A 15,733-nucleotide genomic window follows, 5' to 3' on the forward strand; every position below is an offset into this window, starting at 1 on the left:
TTATATGTCTTTGACCTGAAATAAAAAGGACAGTTCGGATGTTTACATTGCGAGCAAACTGACGCTGTGCTTTGTTTACTCTGTTTTATCTTATTTTATCCATTAAATTGTGTTATAATTGTGAAATACTACTTCATTAGTATTCCAAATCATTGCATTACTTCATTTTTCATTTGTATTTTCCGTGTGTATTATATTTGACTAAGTTACAAACTATGTCTAATAAGAACATTGCAGGTGATGATGAGTTATTACAGAATGTTGTTGAAGATGTTCTGGACAATGAAAGCAGCAGAATTATCAGTGATTCTTCATTTATAAGTGAACCATTTGGTTTTTATGAGCAGAATGATGTGGAAAGTGACGAAATCCTAACCTCTAATGAAGTCTTCAAGTGAAATTGACGATTCTGACGAAGACAAAGACTATGAACCATCCCAATCATCGGATTCCGAATTTTTATTTGTTGTGTAAAAATAAAATAAAATATATGGAATTTGTTTGGTTTTAGTTGCTCTTTCCGATGGTAGCATCAGAAAAATAATATAAAATCGTTTACATACTAAAATTGTATGCCAAAGTGAAAAAAAACAAAATTAAAAAAAAAATTACAAGTTTTTTTAATAACAATCAAAATATGTACAAATGTATTTTTTTGTATTTATTTCTGTTTATTGGTGATTTATCTTCAATACAAAAAAAGTAACAAGATATGACCTCAAATAAGGAAATTGTAAGGAATTTACTAAAACTCTGCATTTATGCACTAAAATGCTTAGCACTCTTGGGTATGGCAATGTGCCAGAACCCTTAGCACTAAAAGTTAAAAAGAAAATAGGAAATGGCAGGTATACCAACTTACAATAACATTAGTACGAGCCTTTTCTGTAATGATTTAGATTTCCAAGTTTTTGTTTAATTTCTGTATCGTGCCCATATTAGTTCCGAAATTTAATCAAATGTTGCCACTTTCATTCTGCAATAATTATGGAATTTTTATGGATCAGTCCTCAGTTCAGGAATAAATCCATTAGGATTTCTTATTTTATTAATTGGATATGTTAATAGCTCCCTTTTCATATCTGGATCTTATAACTGCAGGAAACTCCAAACAGTGATTGTATTTTCCTCTTCACTAGCCATTCATTGATTTTAACGACAGCATTTTTAGGTGTAACTAAAACTAATTATAATCATATAACCTAGTAAAAAAAGTAACTAGTCATAGAGATGATACTGCACTACTGTATTCAATCAGCTATGGCCATCTAGATTAACTAGACAGACACCACGGACCATCGCATCGTGTCATGTGAACATACAAGAGCTTCAACAAAACACAACAGAACAAAATGTTGTGTCGTGTCAAGTTCAATGCAGCATACAACAGGCCTGAATGATAAGAGTGTATTAGAAATATAGCCTCGAAAAGTGTTTAATACAAATAACAAGAATATACCTTTAAACAATTTTGTATTTTCTTTATTATACAATGTACATTTTGGATTCGAAGAATCCATCTTCAGGTACTTGTAGGTTAAGGTAAATAAATTAAGTGTTTTTACTTCATTTATTTACCTTAACCTTAAACTACATATACCTGAAGATGGATTCTTCGAATCTGAAATGTACATTGTACAAATAAAAAAAATACCAAATTGTTCAAAGGTATATTTTTTTACTTATGAGTGTAATCTTGATGTACACTGCTATAGTAAAAAAAAATTATGCCAATTCTATTAAATCAGACTGTCATTAACATATTCTTTGTTGTAGGATATTATAATCTCAATACCTATTATATCTTGCATTTTAGTTTTTATTCCACATAACATGACTTAAACACTGTATTTGAATAAAATTTGTCATTCCTTTCTGATATAGTTTATTTTAATTATTGAAAATCCTGTTAATATAAAATAAATTTAAACCCTTTTATTAGACGTACAACTCGGCCAATGCTATAATTTAAGACTTTCTTATTAATCCTTGTGAATTTCCTGTATCACATGATCCAATTATAATTTGTACTAACTGCCAAAGATAAGCAGTTATAATGAAACTCAAATTTTTACGATGCAACAGACAGTTCATTTAATTCAGAAACCATTTTTTTGTAACTCTGATGCCAGGCGGCCAGTTTCCTCAGTTTCTCCTCTTTCTCGATCATGTCGGAATCCATCATGTTTTCGCTGGAATCAATCAGGGGCTTCTTGACATACTCGCTCTTGTCCTCCTCCCTCAGTTTCTGGAGGTACTTGGGAACCACACCCCTCTGGTAGCTGGGAGGGGCCCTGCAAGGGTCCAACTTCTTGGCAGAGCGTACCGTCCTCGGCTTCACAATGGGAGTCTGGTTCACTCGTACGTGGTTAACAGGGGACGTATGGCGAGACATTATCAGGCCGATGTCCTGGTCTAGTTCTCTCGGGCTGGGGCTGTGATCGACCTGCAATCCTATCTCTCGTTTGGGTCTCACATCCAGGACACGGGAGCTCGGATACCTCACCACCCCTTCGTAGTCGTTGACCCCACCCAGTGCCGTCTGTGACGCCTGGCTCCTGAAAGCCTTCGCAGAGACTTTCTTGTGTACTCCTTCCTGCCTGAACTCTGGCACACTCTTCCGAACGACGACTCTCTGTATCGGACAAGCCGTGAATGCTTTCAACGGGTTCGTTGCAATTTTATTGATCTCCTTTAGAATTTTATTCCTATCGTGTCCACCAACTTCTTTTTGAGATTTACGACTTACTTTAATTTTTTGGTTATTCATTTCTAAAATTTTTACTACTAAGGAATTACTTAAAATTCATAAAACAAAAATTTTCACTTTATTGTTGCCGAGCAACAGGAACAATTAGAATTTAGACTAAATTGCTTAGCAAATTGATCCTTTACGCTGCTAAACAAATAAACAGTTATATTCCACTCAAGAACAGCCAAGTGAGTGAGTACAAATATTTGTGATCTAACCCGACAGTATTGCCAGACAAAAAACAGTATGTTTGTTATTTGATAAATTATAAAAGTCTTTAAATAATTTAAAAACAATTTTTATAATATTTAAATACGTATACAATATTCAAATTTGATATTTTATTTAATACACATAAACAATCTTTATTCGATGTTTGAATACAACACACAGCATAGTGTAGCTATGGTCATAATGTAGCTATCACCTTTCTCTTAGTGCAGCATCCGGAAACTGACATGATGTTTGTCTGAAGAGATCTAAAGAAACTTTGCAACAAAAAAACTCAAAATGAACTCCTTACATCGTTTTGACATCAGAAACACCTACACTACAAAATACAGTATAATATAGATGATGAAGTATTCTCATTGTCTTCTCAGGTTTAGATTTGAGTGTACTACGATGTTTTACACACGATCTCTAAGCATAGTGGAGCAACCGAGTTTTTTTACACATAATGGTGGGAAGGATGCTGCATTAAGAGGAAGGTGAACTGGAGTTAAAATAAACATTCAGAACACAGTGTCAGACTGAACTGCAAGGTAACTTTTATAACATCAACAATGACTTTAAATGGTGAAATGGGATAAATCTGTATTTGTTTAATTACACTGGTCTCACTGCGGTTCTTTACTGAGAGACCAACAACTCGCACTGAGAGTGCGCTGTAAGGTATCTGCCGCAGTCAACAAAATGTTCACAATATTTATCAAACTGAACAACTGTAGATGTAATTTGGGTTGTAACACAACAAACTATTGATATAAACTAAGATATCCATTTTCTATGCACATTAAATGAAAAACTTATCATTTCAAGACAAACACTTCTTGTGAAAAACTTTAGGGTTAATTCAACTGGCTGCTAGCAGTCTTTGCTAGTGACTTTTGCCATCCAAAGGGTTAGGAACTAAGAACTTATATTCTCATTCTTTATATTTATCTTTGTGAAACAAGAATTTCTTTGAGTAACACATACACCGATGATTGTGTGTGTATGGCATCCAAGGCTGGCAAAGAGTCACAAGAAGCTAATAACACTAAATAAATGCTACCTCGCAGAAGAAAATCAATTTTATTTATAAACCTTCCATGGATACATGAGGTAATGACAGAGTGAAAATTCAACTTTCCAGGATGCTTTTATAACGGACAGTGAATTCATGGGAATACAGATTGATACAATTTGCAAAATTATTATGGGGATGACACCTTTTTGTATACTTTTATACATGTAAACACAGTGATTTCATGGGAATACAAAAAAGTAACTTATCTGTTTATATAAAATGCACTGACCACAGAATGGACTCCGGATTAATCAAACCATTGCTACGATAATTATTACTTGAAGTGGTCTAGTCTTGTGCACAAACCTGTGTAGAGGAGGTACGGAGTCCACAGTCCTGAGCTGGCCCCTCGTGGACACAACATTGTAGCTCTCCTGGCAATCACACTTGACATGGATCCACTTGTTCTCATGTCTGTTCTCCACCATCACCACGAGTCCAGCCCAACCCTTGGTCAGGTAGTAAGCTGTCATGCCCTCTCGGCCCTGTAATTGATAGAAGTAGTAGAAAAAACATCAGCTCAACTCTAGCAAAGTTCCACACTTGACATGGAATATGACTGGATGAACAATGTTGTACGAGGGTCACTATGAAAGGTTTGAGATACCAGCAGACAGTGCATATTGCAATAATCTCATCATTCTTGTCTGATTGTCCAAATGCCAATCAGTACCTCACAGCAACTTGGGTTAATCAGTGTACTTTTGTTGTCTGTTGGATCAGATCAATGTCATAGAGTCATTAAAAGAGCATTTTCGAGTTGATTTTCTACGATTTTAAAGTTGGTTTGTCTCTAGAGGAGTGTGTCGAACATTTCAAAATTGCCTTTGGTTCTGAAGCACCATCCGATGCTTCTGTTTTTAGGTGGTATTTAGAATTCAGAAGGGGCTATAATCCACTTCAAGATGACGAACATTCAGGATGGCTGCGTTCTGCCGCCACTAAACCACTAAACAACATTGATCAAGTGTACATTATGATCCAAGAGGATAGACACTGCATTTACTTACTGAAACTTCCTTAGGTTTGCAGCAGTGCAAATAATCTTGAATGACTTTTTAAAAAGTCAGAAAAATTGTTCAATGGGTATCACAAAATATGACATATGAGCAAAAAGCTAAGCATGTGAGAATTAGTCAGCAGACCTCCAACTGTTTAATAAAGGTTATCATCACATTATTTCTAAACCTGTCACTGGTGAATGAGTTGTACGTACCATTTTATGATGTTCCAAGTCAAGGAGAGAGTTGCATAGAGGTGAGAGGTGTTTGAAGACAAACTATCCCCCACAATGGTCAAGAATCATCAATTGGTAAAGAAAGTAATGTACACGGTTTTCTTCAGGAATACAGGACTGGTGAAGATTTTTAAGGTATTAAGGTGGAGGGACAATGGACTATCACAGCAAGTTGCCATACTGAACAATGCTTGCCAAAAGTTCTTCAAGACTTTGAACATTAATGGTTTAAATTTACACCACGACAATGCCTTTTCCACACTGCTGCAAAAACTTAGAGAGTGTTTGGTTGAAAATGGCATCACAACTATGAAGCACCACCTTATTCACCTGATATTCCTTCTGGTTATTCTTAAATTTGAAGGAACAATCATACGGTTGTCACTTTTCTTCAGAAGCTGAAATTGATGGTGACATTCATCAGTATTTTGGCTTCTGAAAATTGAGAGGCTGGATGCTTTCAACAAGTGGAAAATCCACCTTCAAAAGTACATTGATGCTGAAGGGAATTACTTTGATCACACCTAATGTTTGGAAAGTCTTGTACAATTAATTCCTTTATAATCTCTAAAAACTTTCAGAGTAACCCTTGTACTGTTATAATGGATTTTTTTATTTTAAAAAATTGATTACCTCATGTCTTTGACCTTTCGCCAAAGTAAGGCTGATGATTGCGTCGGCAAGCACGAAGGGAGGGGGTGACACCTGCTCCACCAGTAGTCTCTTGGAGCTGTGAATCGCCAGCACATACTGGGGGTAGTTGGCAGGATCTTCTATCCCTGTCAGACACCAGAGAAAAACATTAAATCCACATAATAAAATATCCAATATGTTTTTCTACCTCGAACTTTCCTTTTTTTTGACACTTCTTTTGATAGTCTACTTCGGCCAGCAGCAGAAACAGAAACTAAAGTGACTAAGGATAACCGTAGAGAAGGAAAGGAATTATATAATGGTTGCTGGTGCACTGTTAATTCAGACCCCCACCACATGTGGGAGAAATGGACAAATAACATGACCCCAGGTCACTTCATCTTGCTACTTTGGCAAACCCTAGTTGTGGTTCCTCCCAGCAACCAAGATATTAGGACCAGATTTCCCAAGAACTCTGCCCTTTGGGACAAATAAACATACTTTCTCCCAAGATGATCAGACAAGAGATTGTGTGCACCTACAATGATACCGTCTGTTGTACAGCATATAGAGTTGTTTGCAGACCTCTCTACACCACAACGAATAAGAGATCATCAGCAAAAGTAAAATGATTTACTCGCTAGCTATGAATTACAAAACTATCATCTAGCCATTTTTCCTGAACTATAATCCTCCTTTCAATTTCTAGGTCAAGGTGGGACAGGATTTTATAAGGACTGGAAGAGCTTGATTTATATATTAAAACTTTGTGTATCAAAAGATATTGTTTTATGCAAACCTTTGTTGCATAAAGTGGGAGCAATCTTTAAATTATCGCTTTTCATCAGACCAAAAATGAGCACAACCACAATGAAACCAAAGCAAATCCTGGAAATCCGAAAAAAAAAAAATCATGTAAAGGCGAGTCTGTTCCTAACATGTCATCTGATACAATTCAGTCATCAGGCTTACTTTAAGTAGTCAGAAATTGTCAAGAAGAGGAACACTGTTACTGAAAAAACAAATCAAGAGACAAGTTGAGAATTCCTGTACATAATAGTGTACTAAATAATGGGTAAACATGGCTGACAAAACAAAATATTTCTACGATGAGGCAAAAATACCAATGTCAGACAATTAATAAAAAGATCAAATAGGGAGGAATAGAAGAGAGGTCTACGAGGCCTTTGTCTGGAGATTCTATCTAGGATGATTATGCAAAGAACAGAAAGTGGCGGTCAGACAGAATAGGAGGAAGAGAGCAATCTGCTCTTGCAGTTACTGAAGAAAGTAAAGAAGAGATGCTCGTGACTATGAAACAGATGGAGATAATACAGAACACCATCACTCATTAAGAATTGGTTAAAACTTATTGGATGGGGAGACTCTCCCAGATAAGACTATTACAAAACGGTATTCCTGTCTTAGGGATAAAGATAACTTCTTCTACAAGAAGATAGTTAAAATTAGGCAGAAATCTAGAAAGGTTTATTACTCAGTACAAGATGAGATTGACTATAGATACTACTGATTATTGAAATCCCTACGAGAAGATGGACCCTAATATAGGAAGGAATAATTTATTCCTCCACACATGATAACTTTACTTAGAAGAAGATGCATACCAAAAAGAAAAAAAAAACCAAGGTCATATTTTGTTTGAGATAGGGTAAAGATTCTTCTCACCTTCATTCTTAATAGTCTTCATATATCTACAGTGTACAAGGAACATTCACATATTTATAAACATAAACATTTGCATCCAAGAATTTTATAAATTTTAAGAAATAAATTTGAACCATAGCATAATTAGATGTATTAGACCATAATTACTTAACATTTAAGGGATTAAAAGTGAAAAAAGTAACAGTAAAAGTAAAAAAAACAAAACAAAAAACAATGTAACCAACAGTGATACCTGTATGCCAGTGGTTAAAAGCCAGACAAACGAGGATATAAAGGTCTCTCTCCAACATCTTGTGACAGCCGACAAAGCCACGGACCTGTCGTTTGCTGTGCTCTACCAGTCTGCCCACCTCTGGGCTGGCAGGGGACCTGGTCCTGAACACAACTACACACAAGTCCAGCTGGGACCTTTGGCTCTTCTCCGAATTTCTGCAACACACAACCAACTAACTCTCACTGTACTGTCACAAAACACCAGACCAATAGCTGTGGTCCAACAATTTTCCATCTCAGGGGTTGGATGATAACCAGTGGTGTTGGGTATTTCTCGTAATGATGAAAAATTATCTCACTCCAAGTCAACAATTTGTCAAATACAATTTAGTACATATAATTCATTTTAACATAAATATGTTGTGTATGAGATTATAGGACTTTGTTCCATCACTGGTCAATAGCATAATATTGCACTTTAAATTCCAAGATTTTAATATAATTGAGAAGGAATAGGTTTTACCTCTGGCCCTCCTGGAAGAGGGTGAATTCTGCTTCCGTAGGTTCCAGCACCGTGAGTAGCACACAGGACAAGTGGCTGAGAGAAGAGAGAGGGGGCAGTGTGCCTCGCAGCCGTACCTCATTCCATCCTGACCACCGCACTTTGCAGATGTCTATGCAATCAAAGTACCTGCAGAACACAACACTGTGAGTAACACACATGACAAAAGTGGCTGAGGGAGGAGAGAGGGGCAGTGTACCTCAAAGCTGTACCTCATTCCATCCTGACCAACCGCACTTTGCACATGTCTATGCAATCAAAGTACCTGCAGAACACAACACCATGAGTAGCATAAAGACAACAGTGGCTGAGGGAGGAGATAGGGACAGTGTGCCTCGCAGCCATACTTCATTCCATCCTGACCATCACACTTTGCAAATGGCTATGCAATCAAACCACTTGCAGAACACAACACCGTGAGTAACACACAGGTTGATGGTTGGGGAAAGGGTGAGAAGGCAGACCGTTCCCTTCTGTGTTACAAGCTGTATTTGGAAAGTAAGTACCATTTTGAAAAAATACTTGTACACCAATCTTTTTCAACCCAATTTCTTTCATATGAAAACACCTTAAACTTTTTTCTACATAGCGTCCATCAATGTTCAAAAACCTGTCTTAGGGGATGACCAACCCCCTGAAGGTTTCTATACCTTCTTTATAGAAACTTCACACCAATGATGGTAGCCGTGACTCCACAGTATTTTTCACATCACTGTATGATCCAAAGCACCTGTTTCCTAGTTTGCACCCATGTGCAGGAAATGGTGGTTGTCAAATGGTACCAAGTCCAGGGTTGAGCAAACTGCCCCCAACAAAACTATCAAATTACCATTTGAGTTCCAACACCAGTATGAGACTGAGTGTTGTCAGAGCCACACAATTCCTTTATTGAGCATTGCTATCCGTTTGTTTTGAATTGTGTGCTATAGTTTTTTATATTGCCTGAAAGCATGGTCATTGTGAAACATCTCTCATGGATTTTTTCACTATCTTTCCTTACTTGACTGTCATGAAAATTAGAATTTTTGGCATTATTTCTTAGCCATACAAACCCAAACTTTAAATAAAAAATTTTTTAGATTTTAAGAGAGCTATTGATACATGTAATGTAAGTCATACCTTGCTATTAGAATTTTTTAAGATTTGTGAGTTCAAAATATCTTAAATATGAATGGTTTTTAATAATTGGAAATGCTGAAAAATGCCAACTGTAACATATTTTAAGAAATAGTACTTCTTTGGTAAGCTGGGATTAAAATTTGAAATTGAAAAAATTTTAACGACAGTAAAAAAAATTATGAAACTGTACAACTTTGACATTTTAGACCACTCTGTATGCAAGAAGTGATTATAAATTAAAACTAAAAAAAAATGATCAGTGAATAGAGAGACCTTTAAGATTAGGTACAGCTCAACTCACTTTTACATTTTAAAACCTTCAAAAATTACCCTTATTCCTCCAAAGTGCCATTTTTCAGTATTTTTAGGTATTAGAAATTACTTTTCTGAATTTTTTGGGATAAAAATATGGGTTTTTTTTTGTTAAAACAAAGAAGGTAGGTATCTCGCTTCAGCCACCATATATCGCAGATGGGTGGTTTAAAAAAAACCTCAACAACCACAAGTTTGAAATAGTTTCATGCCAGTGTGACAGAGATTAATATTAAACCTAAATTTATATTTTAATACATTTTTTAAAACAACCATTTTAAAACTTGTGATTTTAATATATTAAAGTGACAATTAAGTTAAGAAATCAAGATGATCAACATATTTAATAACTATATAAATAACATAATATGAATAAACCTTTAACACTTTTTAAACTTTTATTTTTGTTACGCTGTACATTTCGAAATCAGTGATTTCATCTTCAGGTACAAAATAAGGTTAAGTTAATTATAAAAATAAATAATTAAAACTAATTTGTCATGTGTTTTTTACTACCTTGGTGGCTAAATTTGCTGTATTTAATTTTATGTGAGATCAATGTATATTGTTTAAAAGTCAATCGAATAATAAATTTTTTGTTAGAAAATCTTTGTCATTTAATAATATATTATGATTAATTTTGCACTTTTGTAAATTTCAAAATGTTCTAAAGTAGATCATAAGCGACCTTTTTTTGCTTGTGTGTAAAATTTCAAGATTGTTTTCAATGTTAGTGTATGTATGGCCGGTGTTATTTAAATGTTCTGCATATTTTGAATTTGATGATGTTTTCAATGCCTTTATGTGTTCATTAAATCTAATTTTGAAGGATCGGCCGTTTGTGCAATATAGTGGGATTGACAATCGTTGCAATTTAATTTGTATACTCCACTATTGTTGAATTTTGATTTTGGTTTGTTGAATTGCTTTTGTTTTTCATTAAAAGTCCAAGGTTGTTCAATGTTTTGAATGCCAATATTATTGAAGAACTACAAAAAGAAAGAAAATAAGAAGAAAGAAGAAAGAGATATCAAATACATTCAATCAGACTACCTTGGTAAACACTGTCACAAAATTAACAAATCATTTTATAAACACTTGGCATTTTTCCTTAATAAGCATAGGAAATTTTAAAATAAGCATTATGCCTCTTATTGTACAAGTTGTTATTAGGCCTCTTAGTAAAACAACGAGAACAACCTGAAAAATCTCCAAAATATTGAATTAACTCTGTTCAAAAACAAGGTAATAACTCAAGATGCTTTAAAGTGATTTTTAAAAAATATCACAAATTAACTTTAAATTTAAAGTATATTTGATAGACTTTAAACTCATCATACCTTATTTCATAGACCTTATCACAGAGCCATAACTTAAGGAATGATGTGTAGAGAGAAATCCTGCTGTACAGAAACCTAAGACAATTATACTGGCAGTGTATGTTGTTTATCCACTTTGGTACAACCTAATAAATACCCTATAATTACATCTTGCAGTCATTTAAAATTGAAACTCATTTTTGTCATTCACCTAATAGTAATCAATGATTTCTGAATATCTGCCCACTTTTTTATCACGTTCATTTTACAAATAGTTCATTGATCCCTTACACACTGCCAACTTCCAAAAGAGAATCAGATATTTCTTTCTACTACACCTCATATAGCTTATCATACTGAAGTAAAGTAGACCAAACTCTTATAGCAACTGTATTTGACAATCTTACTGTAAACAATCCAATAAAAAAATAAGAGAAAACACACACATTTCTTTAATGAGAACATCATGGAACATACTTTAGAACATCCTCAAAGGAGATCCAGAAAACTCCGTCCGATGCCCCGTGAGGCATGAGCAGCTCCCGCAGCTGAGGTGTCCAGATGTTGGAGTCGTCAGACCAGTCACCTCGCCACGAGTAGTGACCCCAGGGGTTCCTGAGTCGCACCAGCCTGATACCGTTCAGGTCCCTTACGTCCAGCACCGAGTAAGCATGCCTGCACAACAATCCATAATATTGAAGTGCTTTGTTCCATCTGATCTAGGAAAACTGCGGAAGTCCCAAAAAGCCAATTCTTGAGTTTCCAAGTTTTAGTGCTATCGAAAGAATGTACTGAATGGATGAAACACATGGGTTGTAGTAATGAATACTCGATTTGCAAAGTTTACTGATATGTTTAATTGTGGCAAATAAACATAAAAGCACAACTTCTAGATGTTAAAAATAAAATAATTTATTGTCACGTTGCTGCCTAATAGAGTGATAATGAACTAGATGATATCATGGGTGTGGGCCTAATGGTTCCAATGTTCTATGGGAATTTTGCATACAAACTTAATAATGATTTAAAACTTTAAAATTGACTTCTCTTCACGTTGATGTTGACTCACAAATGCGGGCGTCAGAATCTTGGCTCGACATTGCAGCTGTAGTCGGAAAAAGTGAAGATTAGTAAACTAGAAGTCTAAAAAGTGAAGTTGAAATAAGAGACTCAAAGTTGAAATCAGAAACTCGGTTGAACTCGCGGACAAGGCACGTGAGTTGTTTCTCGGCTGCAAGATGGTCATCTACAAATTTCACTAGAGAAAAAATTAATACACGTGCCTATTATGTTATTAATCCGCCAAGAATTTAGTTTCAAGAACATTGGATGTAACTTATATTAACCAGTAACGAGAAACAGGTTTGTGAAAATATCTATTATATAAAATACAACTAAATAATAGTACAAGAAACTTTAGGAAAACATTGAAAAAACTAATTAATTGGTTACTTAGTGCAATATATAAAGAGCTTTTAGTTTTATATGACCTCCACAGTACATTTATCAACTTAGTAACCAAATCAATAAGTATCATGCTGTTTTTTACCTTTGGATACTATTCCAACACCTACAAGGGTTCTTCGTTCAAATTTTGTTATTGACGATGGATGGTTTAAAAGCATTTTGGACATTTGCCGTCGTTATATGTTACAAAAAAGTATAACACAACGTTTCAAGGATTGAAATCTACCGTCTTCTTCCAGTGAAAAAACCTCTACGGAATAAAAAAAATAAAAAATGTGACAACGAGGGCTGTCCAGAATGTTTTGACATAGCGCAGCAATGGGCAAGACTAGCGCACAAAATGGTGTCAGATCCTACATTCAATACACAACCAGCCCTGGCAAGATTGTGCATCGTCCCTATCGTACTTTGTATACAATGGAGTGTTGAAATGTGCACTACAATTGAAAATCCCACCATTTGTGTGATTTGTGACAAGGTTTTTTTTGGTGAAAAATCAGACAATCAAGACATTGAAAAGACACTATTTTCTTCGAAATTCACACTCCAGAAATAGGTCCTTTCATCTAAAGCTATACCTTTTAAATAAATCAGTCAAATAAAAATGTAATTGTATGACAAAATATACACCAATTTATCGCCTTAGTTCATGGACGACAGGTTACTAAATTGTTTGTACCTCTTAACCCATTGCGGATCAACGACGTGAGGGTGACGCGGGAGCGAGGCGTGGACCAAAAGCACAATGACGTGACCCTCACGTGGATGACGTGGTAAGGATGACTTATTTGTTTTGAACGCTTATCGCTGTTATAAGCTTCGGAGATATTTATAGTCTGTTTTCCCTGGACTGGCTTCCTATCTTATCTCTGGTACTCGTCCACAAATACTCCCCTCGTTATCGGTCAATAACGTTATTATTTGCGACAAATTGTTTGTCTGAGGCGTACAGTCGATTTTCCTTTGCCTCGTGTGCGTGTACGTAAATAAAATGGGTGACAATTTACGATCATCTGAATTAGATAGACTATTATTAGAAAGTGGAAAGTGATGAAAGTGAAATCGATAGTGTTATTGAGGATGGAGACGGTTCTATCATGTGTATTTGTCCACGTTTTCATAATTACGCGGGATACTAATGTTGACAGTGACGAGCGGGCTAGTGACCATGATTCAGATGTTCAGACTATTTCAGACATTGTTCCTGGGACACCACGGATGAGGGAGAAACTCTATTTCAACATCATTTCAATATCAATAAAAACGCTCAAAGTAGTGCTTCCGAGGATATTTATGAACCTCAACCTGGCTCTTCAACCGCTCCGGATCCGGTCCTGAGGGAAGAGTCCAACTCACCTACTCCACCTACTGCTGCTTCCGTAGGTAAACGCCGTTAAAAAGTTCAGTAATAAAATTGTAAAAAAAAAGTAAAATTGCAAACGCCAAAAAAAGAAGCCCAGTAAGAAGAAAAATTAAAAAAAAACCATCCATATTTGATTGGAAAAAATGAACCAAATAACCCTAATGATATTCCGTTCACAGGTACTCCAGGATTAGATCCTGATATTGCAAACAAACTAGACGAATAATTTTCTGAACTTAATTCTTTTCTCCTATTTTGTGGGGAGGAATTGTTCGAGATGATTGCCCAGGAAACTAATGATTATGCGGCTGAGCAATTAGGTGATCTTAGCCGGAAGCCGCTAAAGAGTGACGATAAGTGGACTCCTGTAACAGTAGATGAACTCAATCTTATTTTGCACTGTATATATTGATGGCCCAAGTAAAAAAAACCTAATATAAGGATGTACTGGTCCCAGCGAAGGGTATTATCGACGCCTTTGTTTTCACAAACAATGCCTATTGCCAGATTTATGGCAATATCCCCGATTTTTACATTTTTCTGATACGTCGGTCGGTCGAAAACGACCGGCATGATAAACTAATAAAAATTAGGCCTGTCATTAGATATTTTGAAACTAAGTTTCTAAAAACCTACATGCCTGAGAAACACATATCACTAGATGAAAGTCTCATGAAAAATGAGATCTCGGCTCTCATATATCCAATTCAATCCTAAAAAAAGGGCCAGGTTTGGCATAAAAATTTATAAAGTGCGTGAGGTAATTTCTGGATATTGTTCAGTTTTTAAAATATATGTAGGTACAGACAAAGTAAGTGAAGATTTTTTAGCTAGTGAATCTGTTGTCCTAGACCTTATGCAGCCGTTTTAATAACCAAGGCTACACTGTTTTTCTCTACAATTGGTATGTTTCCCCGCTATTGTTTGTTGAACTACTACTAAAATGTGATGCTCATGCCATTGGCACAGCACTGAAAACCAGGGTTGACATACCAAAAGACTTCAAGGAAATAAACCTGCAAAAAAATGAAGCTATTTTCAGGTCTTTCTAACGGAGTAACTGGCAACAATGTGGGCAAGATAATAAAGACGTTATTGTATTTTCAACTTACCATACTGATGTCACTTTTGAACAAACTAAAAACTAGAAAAAGAAAACATGGTGTGACGGAGGAGGTAAGAAAACCAAACCTAATTAAAGATTAATAATAACGGCATGTTTGGCGTTGATCGGATGGATCAAAGATTAGCTAGCTTCCCCATAATGCGCCGGACAGTAAAAGCCTACAAAAAAGATTTTTTTTATTTGATTGATCTTTGCAATATTCAATTTCTTTTGCAGTGTACAATAAGGTAAAACCTCCTAAAAAAACAGAAAAAACGCCACTTCTCAGATTTTAGAATAACTTTTAGCCCGAACAATTGCTATCTACGGTAAATCTACCGGAAAAAAAAAAAAAAAATCACCTGGTCGTTCTGCATTAGGCTTGGACCCTCTAAGATTACAGGGTAAAATCCTGGGCTCACTTTCCTGTCCAAACTATCTCCTACAGCAGGCAAAGGAAAAGTTTATAAAAGGTGCAAAGTGTGCGCGTCAAAAGGGCTACGTAGCGAGACAAGGTGGAAGTGTGAACGGTTGGTGAACCGGTGTGACGTGCCATTGCACCTGGGAAAAAGATTGTTTCCGTGACTATCATACCAAAAATCCACTACTAAGACAAAAGACAGTCTCAATACAGTGTAAATATTTTGTATATATTAGATTAGTTGTTTCTTGAA

At 35.6% G+C, this 15,733-nt stretch overlaps 1 protein-coding gene across 3 annotated transcripts in view; it reads right to left on the bottom strand.

Annotated features, from left to right (window-relative positions):
• LOC124357853 (calpain-D-like) overlaps positions 1-15,733 on the bottom strand; it is a 60,618-nt gene that overhangs the window by 7,358 nt on the left and 37,527 nt on the right. For all 3 annotated transcript variants that reach the window (XM_046809929.1, XM_046809932.1, XM_046809930.1), the window contains exons 7-11: positions 11,602-11,799; positions 8,336-8,503; positions 7,832-8,028; positions 5,914-6,059; positions 4,350-4,528 (exon numbers count right to left, since the gene is read on the bottom strand). In XM_046809929.1, coding sequence (XP_046665885.1) covers positions 4,350-4,528; positions 5,914-6,059; positions 7,832-8,028; positions 8,336-8,503; positions 11,602-11,799 — 888 coding nt within the window. The remainder of the gene's footprint in view (positions 1-4,349; positions 4,529-5,913; positions 6,060-7,831; positions 8,029-8,335; positions 8,504-11,601; positions 11,800-15,733) is intronic.

The sequence above is a fragment of the Homalodisca vitripennis genome, chromosome 3 (assembly GCF_021130785.1).
Source record: "Homalodisca vitripennis isolate AUS2020 chromosome 3, UT_GWSS_2.1, whole genome shotgun sequence".
NCBI classification, from domain to species: domain Eukaryota; kingdom Metazoa; phylum Arthropoda; class Insecta; order Hemiptera; family Cicadellidae; genus Homalodisca; species Homalodisca vitripennis.